Source organism: Marmota monax, unplaced genomic scaffold (genome assembly GCF_021218885.2).
Source record: "Marmota monax isolate L192 unplaced genomic scaffold, Marmota_monax_Labrador192_F-V1.1 WCK01_AAM20220418_F8-fsc00284, whole genome shotgun sequence".
Classification (NCBI taxonomy): domain Eukaryota; kingdom Metazoa; phylum Chordata; class Mammalia; order Rodentia; family Sciuridae; genus Marmota; species Marmota monax.
Window position 1 is genome coordinate 810,422 of NW_026694275.1, and position 20,452 is coordinate 830,873.

General features: G+C 34.1%; 1 protein-coding gene across 1 annotated transcript in view; it reads left to right on the plus strand.

The window, feature by feature from the left end:
• The window catches only part of Tex11 (testis expressed 11), a 271,569-nt gene that overhangs the window by 73,205 nt on the left and 177,912 nt on the right, over nucleotides 1-20,452 (plus strand). Inside the window, exons 7-8 of the mRNA XM_046467052.2 lie at nucleotides 15,954-16,008; nucleotides 19,446-19,541. Coding sequence (XP_046323008.2) covers nucleotides 15,954-16,008; nucleotides 19,446-19,541 — 151 coding nt within the window. The remainder of the gene's footprint in view (nucleotides 1-15,953; nucleotides 16,009-19,445; nucleotides 19,542-20,452) is intronic.

Below are 20,452 nucleotides of genomic sequence, written 5' to 3' on the forward strand. Positions count from 1 at the left end.
GTGAGATGTATTTATCCATTTATTTTTTTTTTCAGTATTGAGGATTGAACCCTCAGCCCTTTTTTATATTTTATTTAGAGACAGGGTCTTTCTGAGTTGCTTAGGGCCTCGCTAAGTTGCTGAGGCTGGCTTTGAACTCATGATTCTCCAGCCTACTGAGCCTCTGGAATTACAGGCGTGTACCATTGCACCTGGCTTTATCCATTATAGGTTCTCAAATTTGTTGGCATATAGTTGTTCATAATACTTTCTGATTTTTTGTATTTCTTTGGTATCAGTTGTATTGTCTTCGTTTTCATTTGGTTTTTATTTGAGTCTCCTTTTTCTTATTCTAGATCAAGGTTTGTCTATTTTATCTTTTTGAAGAACCAACTCTTCATTTCATTGATGTTTTATATAGTTGTTTTAGATTCTATTTCACTTATGTCTGCTTTGATATTTATTATTGTTTTTTCTTTCTACTACTTTGAGGGGAGGTTCCTTGAGATGCAGGAATCAGTTGTTTATCTGAGATCTTTCTTCTTTTTTGATGGAGGTGTTGATTGCTACAAATTTTCTTCTTAGTACTGATTTTGTTATACCCCATAGGTTTTGGTCTATTCTATCTCCATTTTCATTTTAATCAAGAAATTTTTGCATTTTCTACTTGATTTCTTCCTTGATCTGTTAGTAATTTCCATGTATTTGTGTATTTTCTAACATTTTCTTGTTATGGTTTCTAGTTTTATTACATTATGGTCAGAAGAGATGCCTGATATTATTTCAATACTTTAAAGTTTGCCAAGACTTGTTTTGTGGCCTATCATATGATGAATCTTGGAGAATATTCCATGTGCTGAAGAGAAAAATGTGTACTCTGTAGCTGTTGGGTAGAGTGTTCTGTGGATGTCCATTAAGTTCATTTGATCTAGGGAGCCATTTAATTCTGCTGTTTCCTTGTTGATATTCTGTTTGCCTGATCTATCTGTTGCTAAAAGTGAGGTGTTTATGTCCCTTACTATTACTGTGTTGGAGTCTGTCTTTCTCTTTAGGTCTATTTATATTTACTTTACATATTTGAATATGCCAATGTTAGGCATATCCAATATATGTTGTAGGGAACAATCGAGGCAGGACACTGGATAGGAAACAGGAAGCAGGGTTATTTGGCTGCAGTCAGGTTCAGAGGGCACAGCTTTCGCTGTAATCAATCAATCCCCCTGAACCCCTAGTTCAGGCAGTTTCAGAAGTTTATACCCAGTGTGTAAGGGGAGGGACTCAGAAGTTCACAGCCTGCAGAAGTTCACATAAAAGCAGCTTTTTCTTTCACTGTTCTGGGCATGTTAACTCTTCAAGGACAACACCTGAGAAGGGGAGAGCTCTTCCCTGCTTTCTTCTCTCCCCACTGCCATCTGTTACCATGGAGCCCAATTAGTAATATCTTTTCTTATCTTTGAAATGTAAACATCTCTGTGAAGCTCCAGCTGAAGGCCAGAGGCCTTGTTAAAGGATCTTTCTTATCATACTATGCATTTGCTGACACACTTCCCTTAAAAACCTTTATAAATTGATATATATATATATATATATATATATATATATATATTCATTCATTCATTCTCCTAGATAGTCCATAAATGTTTGTGGAAAAACTAGTAAAGAGGTGTTCAGCACCTGGAGTGCCAATCTCTTTTAGGCCCATTTCCAAATTTAATTATTGTAAGATAGAGCAACAGGAAATAGGAAGCTTAACTACATTAGACTCTTGTTGAGATTCTTTTGCTGATCGTCCTAAAATCAATTATGGTGGAGATTTCTGGAGAAGCTTAATTAAGATTTTCTGTGGAGGAGGAGTGCCACTACATATATATGTTGTTTTTGTTTCTGTTTGCATGGAATATCTTTTTTTTTTTTTTTTTTTTTTTTAAGATAGGGTCTCACTATGTTGCCCAGGTTGGCCTTAAACTCATGACCCCTTTGCCTGACAGTCTCTTAAGTAGCTGGGATTAGAGGTCTGTACCACAGTTCCCAGCCCTGCATGGAATATTTTATTCCATCTTTTCATTTTCAGTCTAAGTGTGTCCTTAGAGACAAAGTGAGTTTTGTGTAAGCAACGTGTAGTTGGGTCTTGCTGTTGTTTTTTTCTTTTTAGTCCATCCACTTACTCTGTATCTCTTAATTGGAAAATCTAGCCCATTTACATCCAAGGTAATTATTGATAGGTAAAGTTTTACTATAGCCATTTTGTACTTTCTTTTCTTATTTTATTGTAGTTCTTTTTTCTTATTCTCTACAGTCTTCCTTGTGGCTCAGTGATTTGCTCTAGTAGTGTTTTGATTCCTTGCTTATTTTTTGTTTTTCTGTTATAGATTTTTGCTTTGTAGTTACCATGAGGCATACAAAAAACATAATTTGATTATAACAAGCTATTTTGAAATAATAGCAACTTAACATGACTTTAAAGATAAAGGAAACAAAGAAACAAAATGTACTAATTAAAACTCTATACTTACACTCCATTCCTCCCCTCCTTAAGAATTTTTGGTGTCTCACATCTTTCTACATTGTGTATCTTAGTATAGTTATTACTTTTTTGAATTTTTAATCTTCATAAAATATGAATGGTTATGTACTATGCTTATAAGAACATTCTGAAATCGTGTACATAGTTACTTTTACTAATGAGTTTTGTACCTTTAAGTATCTTTTTTCTTACTTATTAAGGACTCTTTTAGGGCTGAGGAAATCCTTTTAGCATTTCATGTAGCACAGGTCAGCACAGGCCTGTTAGAGATATGTTCTCTTAGTTTTTGTTTGTCTGGGAAGATCTTTATCCTTCCTTCATTGCTAGAAGACAGCATTGGTGGGTGCAGTATTCTTGTTTGGCAGGTTTTTGCCTTCAATACTGTGAAAATCTCATGCTACTCTTTCCTGTATCATAAACATTCTTCTGAGAAGTCTGCTGTCAGGTGAATTGGGATACCCTTCTGTGTTACTTATTTCTTTTCTCTTAGTGCCTTAAGGATATTCTCTTTATATTTAACCTTTGCAAATTGATTGTAATATGTTTTGAGGTTGATGTGGTAGGGTTAAGTCTGACAGGTGACCTTTGATCTTTCTGGACCTGGATATTTGTAACTTTCTCTAGGTTCGGAATGTTTTATGTTATTATATCTTTCAATAAACTTTCCATATTTTTGGCATTCTCAAGTCCTCCTTGAACCCCCAAAACCTGAATATTTGCTTTTTAAATACTGTTCCAAAGTTCCTGTAGGCTTTCTTAACTCCCATTTATTCTTTTTTTTTCTCCTGTGCATTTTCAAATAGCCTGTCTTTGAGCTTATTACTTATTTATTCTGTTTGATGTGTTCTGCTATTGATACCTTCTATGGCATTTAATTTTTTTTTTTCTATTCTGGACAATTTAGTGAGACCCTGTCTCAAAAAAAAAAAAAAAAAAAGAAAAAGAAAAAGAAAAAAGAAAGGAGGGCTGGGAAAGTAATTCAGTGGTAAATTGCCCCTGGTTCAATCTCCAATGGCAATAACAGGTGGTGATATTGTTTAGAAAGCTCACTTCTATCCTCTCCCCATTTTAAAGACAGATTTGAGTGTAGGTTTCTTTTCCTTTCTTGTTTTTTGTTTGTTTTTTTGGTAGTGGGGAATGAACCCAGTGGCGCTTAAACACTGAGCCACATCCTTAGTGCCTTTCTGTATTTTATTTAGATACAGGGTCCCCCTGAGTTGCATAGGGCCTTGCTGAGTTGCTGAAGCTGGATTTAAACTCCCAATCCTCCTGCCTCAGCCTGCCGAGCTGCTGGGATTATAGGTGTGCACCACTGTGCCCAACTGTGGTTTGTGTTTCTTATCTACCTTTGTGTATGTATTTACGTGTGTGGTTTTGGAGATTAAACCCAAGGTCACAGACAGGCTAGGCTAGTGCTCTACCGCTTAGCCATACCATAACCACCTGTATTGAGCTTCTGTGTCTGCTCTTTGTCATAAGGAAATAAGTAGATGGAAAGAAAGCATTGATAAAGAACTTTCCTCCACAGTCTAGAAGATTTGTTAGTGACCTTTCAGTTTCCTTGATGGAATTTAAATTGTGTTATATTTTAAAATCCTATCTAATGATTAAGATATATATTATGCTGAACTTGGATTTTTTATAAGAGGTATACAGAAATTTTATTATAAACATTTTAGTATTCTAGAAATAACGGTTGTATACTAAAATACAAATTAGTCCAACTGAAAAGCCTTTGGACTGATATTGATTTTTGATTTACCACAAAGAATTTGCAGGGCTTTTATCCACTGGGAGAAAAATGCCCTAATCTCAAAACTCTCTCTCTCTCTCTCTCTCTCTCTCTCTATATATATATATATATATATATATATATATGCATATATATATGCATATACATACGAATATATATACGTATGTATATGCGTACGTATATACAGTGTTTTCTTATTAATTTTGAATCTCGATGATCTGTCTGTTGATGAAAGTAGGGTATTAAAGTTTGCTAATATTTGTTTTATATGTTTAGATGCTAAAATATTGGGTGCATATACATTTACAATTGTTATATCCTCTTGGTGAATTGATCCCTTAGGCATTATATAATGGATTTTTGTGACTCCTATGATAATTTTTTATTTAAAATCCACTTTTTTTCTGATATAGACACCCCTGTTCTCCTTTGGTAACCATTTTACATTGAATATTTTTCTATCCCTTCACTTTCAGCCAACATATATCCTTAAGACTGTAGTTTCTTATAGGAAGAAAATAGATCTTTCTTTCTTCATTACCCATTCAGCGCTCTTTTTTTTTTTTTTTTGAGAGAAGATCATCTTATGTAGCCTAGGCTAGCCTTGAAGTCTTCCTGCCTCTGTCTTCCAAGTAGCTGTGATCCTAGGTATGCAATACTGTATATCTTTTGATTGGAGAGTTTAAGCCATTTACATTTAAATGGATTATTGGCAGATAACTTTCTGTTTGCCATTTTGTTAATAATTTTCAGTTCTTGTTCCTTTCTTCCTTTGTTCTCTTCCTTTATGATTTGAGATTTTTTTATAGTAGTATGTTTTGATTCCTTTCAATTTATCTTGTGTATCGATACATGTTTTTTGTCTGTGGTTACCATGAGACTTATATAAGATATTTTTTGTTCTAAAATTCTTTTTAAAACCGATAATAATTTAACTTTGATCACATTCAAAACCTTTGTATTCTACACTGCCTGACCAACATTTTAATTTTTTGAGACAGGGTCTCCCTAATTAGCCCATCCTGGCCTCAAACTTGCAAACTTCCTTCCTTAGCCTCCCAGGTAGTTGGGATTATTGGTGTGCACCACCATACCTGACCATTTTATACATTTTTAAAAATATTTATATTTTAGTTGTCATTGGACACATATCTTTATTTTATTTATTTATTTTTATGTGGTGCTGAGGATGGAACCCAGGGCCTCGCACGTACTAGGCAAGTACTCTACCGCTGAGCCACAATCCCAGCCCCCCCATTTTATATTTTAATGTCAAATTTTACATCTTTTCATATTGTATATCCATTAACAAGTTAATGTAGCTATTATTGTTTTAATACTTTTATCTCTTAACTTTTACACTGCATTTAAAAGTGATTCACATATTACCATTACAGTATTATAATATTGTGAATTTGACTGTATTCTTATGTTTCTCATGAGTTTTTACACTTTTTTGGCGGGGGCGGGGATTGAACTCATTTGAGCACTGAGTCAAATCCCCAGCCCTTTTTTTGTATTTTATTTAGAGACAGGGTCTCACTGAGTTGTTTAGGGTCTCACTAAGTTGCTGAGGATGGCTTTGATCTTGCGATCCTCCTGCCTCAGCTTCTCAGCTGCAGGCATGTGCCACCACTCCCTGGCCACGTTTTACACTTTTATATGTTTCCATATTATTAGCATCTTTTTGTTTCAACTTAAAGAACTTTGTCATTTCGTGTGATGCAGGTCTAGTGGTGATGAATTCCCATAACTTACTTTTTGGGAATGTGTTTTGCCTTGCAATAATTTCTAAAAGACAGTTTTGCTGAGTGTAGTATTGTTTGGGGAAGTTTTTTTTTTCTCTCTCTCAGCACTTTTGAATATATCATCTCCCTTCCCTATTTGACCTGTAAGCTATCTGCTAGAAACCTCAAGATTGTCTTATAAAAATTCCCTTTTATGTTCTAAATTACTCTTCTTTTGTTGCTTTCAAGTATCTCTCCTTTTATATTACTTTTAAGAAATTGACTGTAATCTGTCATGGTGAGGATCCTTTTTATGTTTAGTCTATGTGATATTCTTTGGCTTTCATGAATCTGAAAATTCTCTTCCAGCCATAGGTTTAAGAGATTTTTCTCTCATTATTACCTTAAATAATCTTTCTGAAGCTTTCTGTTACCATGCTCCTTTGTATGAATGAGTCCTTTTGGGATTCACATTATATATATTTATTTTTGCTTTATGCTATCTCTCATAGGTCTCATAGGCTTTCCTCAATTTTTCATTCTTTCTTCTTTTTGTCCCTTTGACCAAATGATTTTAAATGACCTATCTTCAAACTTGCTGGTTCTTTTTTTCAGCTTGAACAATTCTGCTGTTGAAGCACTCTATGAAATCTTTTAGTTTCATTGTTGTGTTCCTCGCTCCAGGATTTGTTGTTTTTTTTTTTTTAAATAGTTTCTTCTTTTCACTTTGTTTATGTATTGTGTTCTCTTTTAACTTACTGAACTTTAAAAAGGTAATTATTTTGAAATTTTTGTCAGGCAACTTGTAGATCTTTGTTTCTTTAAGATGGGTAACTTGTGCTTTAATTTGTTCCTTTGTTGGTGTCATGTTTCCCTGATTATCCTTGATTTCTTGTGGCCTTGCATTGGTGTCAGAACGTGTGAAAAAATAGGCAGCTCTTCCATTCTTTACAGTCTGGCTTCAGTATGGAAAGCCTTTTTAGCCTGTGCAGTGGTACTTGGTAGACCATTTGGTAGTGTTCATGGGTGATTTTGCTGCTGGAGACCTCCGTTATGCTGGCCTCTAGCCTATGTGTTTTTCTGCATGGACTAGTCTCTTGTTTGAGTCTTTGAAGGTTAATCTGGAGCTAGGTTCCACTGGAGTGTTACTATACCCTGGGTTCACTGGAGCCTTGGGTCATTTGGGCAAGCTTGGAGTTGGGGAAAGCCTAAAATCTGAGTTTGGTGTGACAGCCTTGCCCTGAGATATACCTAGAGCTTGGTTCAATGGTTTCCAGTTTAGAACCTGGTGACATGGACAGGCCTGGAATCTAAAGCTGCAGGGGCCAGCCTCATAGAGTGCCGCAGTCTGGCTGGGCACAATCAGGAGCCACTTGTCAAAAGAAACTAACTTTATTTTTAGAACCACACACGCCAAACAAAACAGCCTCTCAGGAAAAACCCTCAGAGCCTCAACTGCCACCACCGGCTTTCCACAAGCCTCTCTCTCCCACACAAGCTTCTCTCCACCTCCCACAATCCTCCTGCTCTTGAGGCCGATTGGCTGGGTCACGTGGGCGGAGCCAAAAAAGTCCCCCAATGAGCAGCTCCGTGGTCTGAAAGGGCAGGGAAACAGCCCAATGAGCATCACCGCAGAGGAGCCAATCAGCTAGATGTTGCTGGGGCCGCTGTGAGCCAATCATCAGCCGGCAGCTGGTTGCTGGGGCCCCTTTGGCTGTGGCTCTCAACAATAGAGTATGCCTGGTGCCTGGGACCATAGGGGCAGGACTCAAGTCTTTACCTAGGGAGTGGCACTGGAACATTTGGCATTGGGATGTTCCTTGAGTCTGGAAGTGCAGACATCCTCATACTGAGGTGGGCTTCAAGTCTCAGTTCACAGTGATGGGGCTAAGATCTCTGATTTTTTTGTAAATTAATTTTGGGGGTAAATAGTCAAAATGAAAGGTAATAGCCATTGATATAATAAAAATAAAGTTTATAACTTCTTTGTTTTATTAAAGAAATTATTTGTGCTAAATATAATAATCATAAACCTGGGCTGGGGTTGTGACTTAGTGGCAGAGTGCTTGCCTTACACATGTGAGGCACTGGGTTTGATCCCCAGCACTACATAAAAATAAATAAATGAAATAAAGATATCGTGTCCATATAAAACTAAAAAACATTTAAAAAAATAATAATAAACCTACATAATATGGAAAATTAAAGTTCCTATAATTATGCTCCCATTGTGCATAACATTACTATTAACATTCACTTTGCATTCTTTTGATATTTTTCTAAAAATTGTTTATAAAAGCTCTTTTAACATATTAAATGATGTAGAAAACATCAAAATCATTGATATGTTTGTGAGATTGCAGAAGTTTTTGAGTTTTTTTTTTTCCCAAAATGAACTGTGAACAAAAAAAATTAATAGAATTAAATAAAGCCAAAGACTATACACAGGAAATTTCCTAATTGGTGATCTCTTGTTATATTAGAGTCTGCGAGATAAATAGATAAATGGAGAAAACAACATTCTGGAGAATTGGATAAAATCATGAAGATGTTCTATAAAAATAATCTAACATTGACCTTAATTAATAAAATTTAATGACCTTACTTCTTCAACCTGCAGGTTAGGAAGTAGGTGTTTATACATTCCCAAAGAGGAGAATCCCTTGTAGGTTACAAAGAGTATTTCTCAACCCCTTGTGTGTTGTGTTGCCTTTTTCCCAATAAGATTGAAATAGAGCATGGTTTCAACAACCTCCTCCTTTCATGGTTGCAAGTTTACATTATTTTTTTAAAGCTAAACTTATTTTTGATAGTTTTTTTTTTTTTTTTTTGAGAATGTAGGTAAATGTTTGGATGGGCAGTATGTTGGAGGATCTCAAAAATCCTTTTCCAACACTATTTAATGTTTTCTAAATATTAATCTGAAATCTATCTCACTTGGTGGGTAATATGAGTTGGTTCCCATTGATTAGAAGTAGTTGTTATCCTCTATGTAGTATCCTCAAGTGGAGAGAGAAGTATGTTTCTTTATTGCATATGTAAAAATTTTTATATACATCATAAATTCAAAAGAATAAAATTTATGCTATAGCTTTCTAAATTCGTAGTACTTAGCTTTCTAAATTCATAGTGTTTAGGTTTAGTGAACCTGGATTATGTAATTTCCATTCTGAGTTTAAAAATAGCTATCATATTTCCTAAATGTGTGATATCTTTACTACTTTTACTTTACTACTGTTACACATGAATATATCACCAGAAGACTTATAATGAGAAATAAAGGAAATAATAAAATTAAATGTACAAATATTAATGGGACATTATATGAGCCCAAACAAAATTTGAACCAGTTTCAATGCTATTTGATATTCTTTTGTTTTCCATTCTTAACCTGAGATCTTGAGAATTATATATATATAGCCATGGAACACAATCTAGGAGACTATCTCAGAGGTGTTGGAAAATCTGTTATTGATCAACTGTGACCATGAGTCACTCAACTAACAACTACTATGTGCTACAATGTCTTCAACTGAAAATTAAACACAATTATTATCTGTGTCACAGGCTTGTCGTGAGAATAGCATAAGTAACATAATAGTGCTTTGAAAAGTTAAGGGTATTATATAATCATGAATGATGTTAAATTATTAATTTAAAAAAGGTCCTATACAAAGCCAATTTTTAATGGAAAATGGGATATGTTAGTGCCATCTGGTGGAAATACAATGAATTGTATATAGCAATTTTAATATATAATATAATTTAATATAGATAAGAATTTGCAGCTGCAAGAAATCTTACAGACCATTTTCGTTCGTGAATATAGAAAACATTTTCTATGGTGCTCTTGGGTTCTGTAAGAATATTAAGATTTCATTTAGGAGGAAAAGGAGTCTTACACAATTCTTGAAGATCCCCATGTTACTTTAAATAGAGAATTTAGGCTTTAAATAAGTTTCTTATTTAATATGTCTGTAAGATTTTGTTTGAAGAAATTATTTACCTGTTTTAAAAAGTTTGAAAATGACTGCTGTAGATCAACTTCAAATTTGTAAAGATAAGGAAATAGAAATTAAGTGAGAGTAAGAGATTCATTCAAAGTCACATAGTTGGGGCATTAGATCTTTTAGGAATAGTCTTTCTTCAAAGATCAATATTGATGTTCTTTTTCATTCCTAATTTTAATAATTTGTATCTTCTCCCTAATTTTATTAGTCATTGTAGCTAAAAGTTTGTCTTTTTTTTTTAATCTTTGAAAACCATGAACTTTTTTTCCATTGCTTTTCAGTTATTTAATTCCCACTCTAATCTTTGTGATTTCCTCTATGCTTGCTTTAGATTTAGCTTGCTTCTCCTTTTCTACTTAACTAAGGTAGGAGGTTAGGATATTAATTTGAGATCTTTCTTCTTTCTTAATGTTAAAGTTTATAGCTGTGAGTTTTCCTCTTAGCATTGCTTTAGCTATATCCCATAAGTTTTGGTGTTTTGTGTTTTCCTTCTCATTCATCTCAAGGTATTTTCCAATTCCCCTTATTAGTTTTTTACTTTGACTCATTAGTTATTTAGGTATGCATTGTTTATTTTCCACATTTACTAATTTCCCAAATTTCTTTTTGCTGTTGACTTTTAACTTAATTCCATGTGAACAGAGAACATACTTTGCATGATTTCAATTCTGTTCAATCTAATGTAGCTTTGTGTGGTCAGTGTATGTTCTATTCTGAACTATGTTCTGTGTGCAGTCTGCTATAGCTGTCTGTTATGGTCTAGTAGGTTTAAAGCATTGTTCAACTTCTCTATATTCTTTTTGGGATTCTACTTACTTGCTGTATCCATTATTGAAAAAAAGGGTATTGAAGAACCCAAACTACTATTGTTGGATTATGTATCTCACTTCAATTTTGTCAGTTTTTTGCTTCATGTATCTTGGGACAGACACAAATGTTACAGTTTACTAATGAATTGTCCATTTATCATTATAAACATTCCTCTTTATCTCTATTGACATTTTTGTTGTGAAGTTTATTTTGTCTGATATTAGCATACCCACTCTAGCTGTCTTATACTCTAGCTCTCTTATTATTGTTGTTTACATGGTATGTTTTGTTCATACTATGTAAACAACATTTATCTCTAACCTCTTTGTATCTTTGAATCTAAAGTGTGTCTTTTATAGGCAGCATATAGTTGGATTTTGTTTTTTCAATTTAGTCTTACATCTGTCATTTGATCGTATTGTTTAATCCATTTATAGTAAATGTTAATATTAATATTATTGTATTTATGTTTGATATTTTTCCTTTTGTTTCTTGTATGTCTCATAACTAATTTCCCCCCCTTTACTATCTCTTTTGACTTAGATTTTTTTAAAAAAAAATTAATCAATTTTTTTATTTTGGTAAAATACATATAACAAAACTTGCCCCTTTAACCATTTTAAGTGTTTGATGCAATGGTATTAATTATATTCACAATATTGTGGAGCCATACTTCACCACTATCTATTTAAAAAACTTTTCATCACCTGAAACAGAAACTCTGTAACCTTTGAGCATTAACTCTCCTTCCTTTACTTCCCCCATCCACTGGTAATCTGTAATCTATTTTCTGTCATGAATTTTCCTATTCTAGATATTTCATGTAAGTGGAATCATTTAGTATTTGTTTTTAGTATGTCTGGCTTATTTCACTTTGCATAATATTCATCCGTGTTGTAGCATGTGTAAGAACTTAATTCCCTTTTTTAACCATTGATTTTTTTTTATTGTGGTAAAATACACATATAAAGTTTACCATTTCAAACATGTTTAAGTGTATAATTAGGTGACGTTAAGTATATTCACAGTGTGGTGTAACAATTTTTAGAACTGTTTCATTATCCCAAACAGAAATAATCTACCCATTAATCAATAACTCCCCATTTTTCTTCTCTCAGCCACCAAATAACCTCTATTCTGCTTTCTCTCCTTATGGCTAGGTACTTCATGTAAGTGGAATCATATAATAATTGGTTTTCTGTATCTGTTCTGTTTTTTGGTACTGGGGATTGAACATAGGGGTGTCTAACCACTGAGCAACATCCCCAGCCCTTTTTTATATTTTATTTAGAGTTAGGGTCTTGCTGAGTTGCTTAGTGCCTCAATTTTGAGCTTATTTTTATTTTCTTGTTTGGTCATTTGACTGATGCCCCAGTTCAGATTCCTCCTTTTTTTTTTTTTTTTTAATCTTTTCATGGCCTCCTAGATGTCACTCCTGCATCCTTGTAATCCAGTTATTGGTCAAAGGTTGTGCTTAAGTCCACTTAGCTTTGAACTCAGGATCCTCCTCTAAGTTGCTTAGGAACTTGCTAAATTGCTGAGGTCGGCCTTAAACTTGTGATCCTCTTGCCTAAACTTCCTGATTTGCTGGGATTACAGGTGTGCACCACCACACCCAGTTTATCATTATTTCTTTCAATATGTTTTGTCCCTTTCTCTTCTTTCTGTTACTCCCATTTCACATATGTTGGTGTGCTTAGTGGTGTTCCACATTTCTCTGAGCCTCTGTTGATTTTTCTTATTTTTTCCTGTTTGTTTTTCAGATTTTTAGGATCTATTGATCTGTCTTCAATTTTGATTATTGTTTGCTTTGCCTCTTAAATTCTAAATCCCGAATTTTCATTGTTTCTTTTTTATAATTTATATTTATAATCTGATTTTCTATATGATGAATCATTGCTATCATATACTCCTTTAATTCTTTAAACATTGTTGCCCTTAGTTCTCTGAATGAATTGTAGTAGTGACTTTGAAGCCTTTATTAAGTGCAACATTAAGGGCATTCGTAAAGGAAGTTTTTATTGCTTTCTGTTTTTCTTCTGTATGGGTCACAGTTTTCTGTCTTATTGCATATCTTGTAATATTTTGTTTAAAACTAGACCTTTTGGGGCTGGGGTTGTGGCTGAGCGGTGGAGTGCTCACCTAGCATGTATGAGGTGTTGGGTTTGATCCTCAACACCACATAAAAATAAATAAATAAGATAAAGGTGTTGTGTCCAACTACAACTATAAAATAAATATTAAAAAACTATACATTTTGAACAATATATTGTACCAAGTCTAAATGCCATTTCTCCCCCTTTTGAGCTTATTTTTATTTTCTTGTTTGGTCGTTTGACTGATGCCCCAGTTCAGATTCCTCCTTTTTTTTTTTTAATCTTTTCATGGCCTCCTAGATGTCACTCCTGCATCCTTGTAATCCAGTTATTGGTCAAAGGTTGTGCTTAAGTCCACTTAGCCAGTTTAGGCTTTCCCCTTTCCTCTAGAATGTGTGTTTGTTTAGAGGTTGTTTTCACATTTCAGGAAGTTTACTGTTTTACCCGGCTTTCAGGCAGGGACTAGTAATGAAACCAGAGTTTTTGAGATGAGACTAGATTCCCCGCTATGCCAATTTCCTTCTGGGTTCTTGTCTCATAAGTTTGAAGAGTAAAATCCAGGAACAATCACGGAAGGAAAACGTAAGCACAGTAGGATTTATTTAAGTGAGAAAAGAGAACTCCCGCCATGCAGAAAACCCATTTTGCTGTGCTAAATTAGTACCTTGCATATGGCTCTGGGTAGAGCATGGAACAAAAGCTGTTAAACAGGGCATGGAAAATAGCACCAAGGCTATCCCCTTCCTATAATTTCCATCTGGGTTCACCCCCACCTTCCGGTTTTCCCAACTCTGGGACAAAGGAGTTGGCTGAAGGGGTTCCCACAGGTGACCCTCTAGGCCTTTTACATTTGAAATAGGCCTGGTGTTGCTCATTAGTACTTCCACTGGTTAGCCTGCAGGTGTTGTTCTGCATTTGAACAAGACCTCAATTAGGGCCCATCACTTTTGATTGGGGATCATTCACTATTCTTATTCAGTAAGATTCTTTCCCTGTTTGAGAAAGCACTGTCTTGGGCATATAGTCTCAGAACTCTAGGTATGAGATGATTTTATTTTTAAACTTAGCTTTCTTACAGTAACCCTTCATCTTAGCATAATTTTCAGTTGGTGTTTGGTCAGAGGTTCTGCTTAAGCCCCTCGATCCACTCAGGCTCAAGCTGTTTGCTGATGGATCTGTTTATGCTTTCAGTAATACTTTCTAGTCGCCTCACTACAACCTCTGATTGTGCCTGAGTGGGTGCAACCTAGCACAGATACACAGCCTTTTGGGCCCTCAGGGATAAGTGTGACCCAAGAGATGTTCTTGTTTTGTTCTTTCCTTGGTCTCCGTGCTAACCTTCTGGCTTGTCTGCTGCTTTAACTTGTTGCAAGATTACCGAGGAGCTACCAGCCAGTCTCCTCATAATTGCTCACCACCCAGATCTCCATTGTTTTCAACAAGGTGCACTCAGTGTTCTCTTAACTGCCTGTTTCCCCTCACTCCCCAGGCAGAACTTCTCTGCCACACGACTAGAGCTGGGAATGTGACTTGCTTCTCTGAGAATTATACCCATGCTTTATGAGTGTATACTGGCTGTATGTTACTTCTAGTCTTCTTAGTTTTGACATGGAAGCTCTGCCTGATGAATCAACTGGGGTAAAGGTGATCAGGGTATCAGTATTCTTCACCTGAAATTCCCATGGTAGAGTCCTTAGCCTAAGAGTGAAAGCTGAGTGGACCAAAGAAGCCAAGTCTTCATAATTGTGCCTGCCCTGAATAGTAATTCCATAACACAGGCCTGAGAATGGTAAGAAGGGCTGGTAGCCAGCCCCTCCTAAGGTGAAACCAGAGCCTAGCATTTCAGGAGAAGGAGGGGGAGAGAATTTCCATCTTCTTGACTGCACCCACCACATAGAGCCAAAATGGATAGAAGTAGTTTAAATGACACAGATTCTCACTGTTTTTAATGAGATTTCGTTTATATTCATGAACAAATGTTTCCCCATATTTCTATATGCCCTTATGACACACTACCAATTTTATGTGGTTGTTTGTCTTAATTTCCAAATGAATGGTCACTTCACAGAGGTGGAGAAGGGTCAAAAGAGCTCCTTAAATCACTATTGCCAAAGTTTCCTTTGTTATTGGTTGTTTTAAAGACTTGTAGTAGAAAGTTTAATGTTACATAACCCCCATTAAATAGGCTTACAGTGACTAGGCTAACATTATATCGTTGTTAACAAGCTAAAACTTTGTTTTCTCAATTCTGGGTCTTTTTTTTTTTTTTTAAGAACATTTTGTATTTCAAAATACTGTCTTTAACTTAGTTTAATTTACCAAGATTTATTGAAATACTCCCCTGGAATACCAATGGTGAATGATCTTTATTTCACTTTTTCAGTTTTCAATTTTGAAATCTTGAGAGTCATAGTAATATATTGTGTGTGGTTATCAGAATGTCCAATAGAGAATATGTCTTGGTAATTATTAAAGCAGAGAACTGAAAGTCAAATTTCTCTACTCCCTATCTTTTCAGCTCTCATTCTACCTACGAATCTAGAATATATTAGAAATCACTCTTGCTTTGTTGGTTCATTCAGCTGCAAAATAGAACCAATAGTGCTTCACAAGGGTATCATAAGGTTTAATGAATATTGCTAACACATTTGTTTCTGTGATAACAGCTGTATTTATTTTATTTTAAAATGCATTTATATTTCTTAGACTTCAAAATGTGCCCACTAACTAAAAGCTTAAATACATGTGTAAATTATTTTAATGCAGTATATATATTTATAGCCAAATTAAAAAGAGCATTAATATAATCACAGTGTTGATATGTTGGCTATCTCTTGAGGAAATTGTGTTTTTTCTAGAGTTAGGAAGTATTGCTGTATAAAATTGACTTTTATGTTAGTTGGCTAACCATCTCTTGTAGTACAAAATAGAAAAATTTGAATAAAGTATGATTATGTCTTCTTAATAATATGTAATCTTTAAAATGATATATATTGAAATATAAATATGTACATACACAGATGTATATATATATTTTTCCCTTTTTAATGATAGCCAAAGCTATGATATTGGGAAGATGGATATGAATTCTGTTGGGCCAGAAATGCTGGTAAGGATCATATTAAATATTGGAGAAGTTGGGTGGGGGGTGGGGATTGTGACTCAGTGGTAGAACACTCACCTAGCATATATGAGGCACTGGGTTCGATCCGTGGCACCAAATAAAAATAAATATTGGAAAAGTCAATTGAAGAAATAGTTTATGGAATTGATACAAAGTTATAATACTCTACCCCCCATTTGTGAATAGATTACCTGTGGGACACATCATTTAACATCTTAGTGCATTAGTTTCCATAAAATGTAAATGGTAATATAATATAACCCAGAGCTTCACAATCAACCCATGAGTTAATATATATAAGGCATTTTAAACAGCGTTTGGCTATTTAATACAACAAAATATTATTCATTCTTAAATAAGAAATAAATTCTTAAAATGTGGATGAATCATGAGGGCATTATATTTTTTAAAAAATATTTATTTTTTTATAGTTGTAGTTGGACACAATACCTTTATTCCATTCATTTATTTTTATGTGGTGCTGAGGATTGAACCCAGGGCTCCGTGCATGCTAGGTGAGTGTTCTATTGCTGAGCCACAATCCCAGCCCCATGAGGGCATTATATTATGTGAAATAAGCCATTTACAAAATGATAAACATTGTTCTATTTATATGGGGTACCTACAGTAGTCATAAAATTCAGAGACAGATAGTAAAATGATAGTGGCAGGGACTGGGAGGAGGGGGAAATAGGGAATTATTGTTTAATGGATACAGAGTTTTAATTTTGCAAGATTAAAAGGTATTGGAGATGGATGGTGGATAGTGGTTGTATAACAGGGTGAATATTTGTAGTACTACTAAACTGTACACATAAAAATGGATAAAATTGGTAGGAAAGATGGAATGAGACAGACATCATTATCCTAGGTACATGTATGATTGTACAAATGGTGTAACTTTACTTCATGTACAACCAAAGAAGTGAAAAATTATGCTCCATTTGTATACAATGAATTGAAGAGCTTTCTACTGTCATGTATAACTGATTAGAACTAATAAATTTAAAAAAAAACACTTAAAAATAGCTAAGATGTAGTTTACCACAATTAAAAATTATATACTAATATAATTATGCATTTTTATGTGGTGATATATAGTGATATTGTCACTTAATGGAATATTATATAGCAATGATAATCAATGTACTATAGTAATTGCAGCAATACGCATGTTTTCACATGTAATGCTGAATAAAGAGAGCAAGATAAAAGTTTGTCATGGTGGGCTGGTGTTATAGTTCAGTGGTCGAGCGCTTGCCTCCCATATGTGAGGCACTGGGTTCCATCCTCAGCACCACATAAAAATAAATAAAATAAATAAAGATATTGTGTCCATCTTAAAAAAAATCTTAAAAAAAAACTAGTCATGGCATATGTTGTGGCATATGCTTGTAGTTAGTTTCTTGAGAGGCTGAGACAGGAAGATCAGTTGAGCCTTGATTTCCTTGGAGTTTGATACCAGCCTGGTCAAGAGCAAGACCCTGTCTCAAAAAAAAAAAAATGCAAGATACAATTTAACATATACTATATGATTCCAGAAGTATAAATGCCAAAATCAGGCAAAACTAATATATGATATTGAAAGTCAAGGGATCAAGTTATCCTTATTTGGAGTAGTATCTCAAAAGAAGTATGAGGTGCACTTGTTGCTTTCAATGCTCTGCTTCTTTTCTTTCTTTCCTTCTTTTTTGTTTTTGGTGCTGGAAATTGAACCCAGCTAAGTAGGCAGCTCCACTGCCCCCTAACCAATGCTGTTTCTTGATTTCTTTGTTGTTAAACGTGTTCATTTTGTGAACATTCAAGAGATGTACTCTTAAGATTTTTTAATTTTTTATGTGTATATACTTCAAATAAAATTACAAACATAGATTTAAAAAGCACTAGTACAAGTGAAACAATTTGGGTAAATAAGTGATAAAACTTTGTGACACTGACCTGAAGTATGTAGAAGTTGTCCATCAAAGTTAACTAGTGTAGTTGAAGAAGCCTTTTGGTAATAGGCTTTGTACTTGGGGATCATACAGTTAGAAAAGAGGAAGAAGAGGATTCCAGGAGGCAAGGGATTTAGATGAGAGAATATCTGAGGAGGAAATGAAGATGGAAAATAGCATAGAAACCTGATTGAAATGGAATATTCATATTGTGAAGTTTGGTGAGGTAACATTATGAAGTAGTTTTTCTTTTATCCCAACAGTACTTTATTGAGGTCTAATTTATGTAAACTGCATAAATCTTAAATGTACAGCTTAATGAATTTTAATATATAATCTTGTGACCATCATAGAGATAAAGATACAGAAACTTCTATCAATCCCTAAAGTTTCCTTGGACCTGTTCTAGTCAATATTTATTTCTTTCAAGGGAAAAATTAACACTATTCTTTTATTATAAATTATTTTGGGCTGTTCTTAAGCTTTGTGTAAATGGAATCACTCAGTATGTGCTGTTTTGCATATGATTTCATTTGCTTTACATAAATTTTGAGAATCATCCATTTTCGTCTTTCTGATGATTTGACCCTTTTATTATTATAAAATAGTTGTAGCTACAGTAGTTCTCAGAAATGCCATATTTATTCCATAAAAGTTCTCTAGGGAGCTTATAACTTCTTAGAGAGTTATTTCATAATAATAATGACATTGAGTACTTTATATATATCTTATTAAATCCATTATAGTTTTTGAATTAAAAAATGAGAGATATGATATCCTAAATGATATTTCTCTATATTTGCATAACACTAATGAATTTAATTTTTTAAAAAATCAATAAATCACCTTTCTATGGTCCTGCTATCCTCATTTTACTTAGAGGAATTTCACTGAAGTAGGGCTGGTTCTTTCAAATTGTGAATCTATAGATGCACATGTCCACACTGACTAGAATTATATGTTTTATCAACACTGACCTGGCTGGAGAAACTGACTTGATTAGGAGATGCTTTATTTATTTTAAAATGTAGCTGAATTGAGAGAAATTCTCTCCATAGGAAGTTTTATCTGTTCATACCAAAATGGTGTTGGGGATGCCCTGATCCAATAAATTGATTTTAACTACGCTATAAAGCATTTGAGGGACATATTATATCTTTCTCTTTTGATGTAGGCCTAATAACAATGCTACCTAGATGGTAGGTTTTAAGCTGATTAAATTAAAAATCGTCATGCCTTATTTGCCTTTTAAAAAATATTTTATTTAAGTTGTAGTTGGACACAATACCTTTACAAGATTCATAGACAATATTTGGTATCTGGTACCATAATGACAAGATGTATCTCAAGACTATGAAGTTGCTTAAGGAATGATATTTCATACAGGAGACACATTTGAGTAGATGCCTGTCACTATGTAAGTGCTTGTGAGCTGCTGTGTTGCAGTTTAACCTTCAGCTAAATGTTTTATTTCATTTTTAATTGCAGGCTAAAGTTCTACGGTTACTAGCTACTGCCTATTTGGATTGGGATGACAGAGAATATTATGAAAAGGCCCTCAGCGCTATAATCCTAGCAAACAAGGTCTGAGAGGTTTTACTTTTGAATATTAATACAATATATTCAAAATTTAAAGCTTTAATTCACATTTTTAAATCCAGTTTAGACATTTGTTTCAGTATTCTTTTTAATAATAAATTATTCAAATCTCTTCTATAGAACAGAAAGGTAAAAAAATATATATTGTTATGATCTGAATGTTTGTGTTCTCCCCAAACTCAAACATTGAAATCCTAACCATTAAGGTGATGGTACTAGTTTAGGACTTTGGGAAATGAATCTCTCTTGAAAAATGGAATTAGCACCTTTATAAAAGAAGCCCAAGGGTGCTTGGTTGCATGTTCTACCATATGGGGATACACTGTGTGAGAATGAACAGTCTCTGAGAAAGCAGACCCTTATCAAAAGCTGAATCAGCTAGTACCTTAAATTTGGAGTTTCCAGCCCCCAGAACTGTGAGAAATAAACGTATGTTTTTATATGTTACACAATTTATGGTATCTTGTTATGGCAGCCCACAAAAGAATAAAACAGACATGCCTGTCTGTCTGTCTCTGGCTCTATTTAATGCTGAAAAGCCTTTATTAATATTAAAATATTTTTTTTAAATTTAAAAGTATAAACATTAAGGAACATTTTCAAGAGTTGTATCCTTTTACTCATTTATTTAATTTACTAAGATGCAAGTCCTAATAAAAAATAGGGACCAAGATGACTCAAGAAGTTGCATACTAACTATATGTTTTTCTGCCAGCATCTTTGTTTTTGTTCATTGGATGCAGAAGTTGCAGTTTTATAGTAATGATTATTCACTTGCATTGCTCATGACACATCACGTGACATAATAGCCTAGTTATTGAACCTGACATAGCTAAAATAGGTACATTAGGATTTCAGTTGCAATATACATCTTTAAACAGGTTTATTTGGAAATA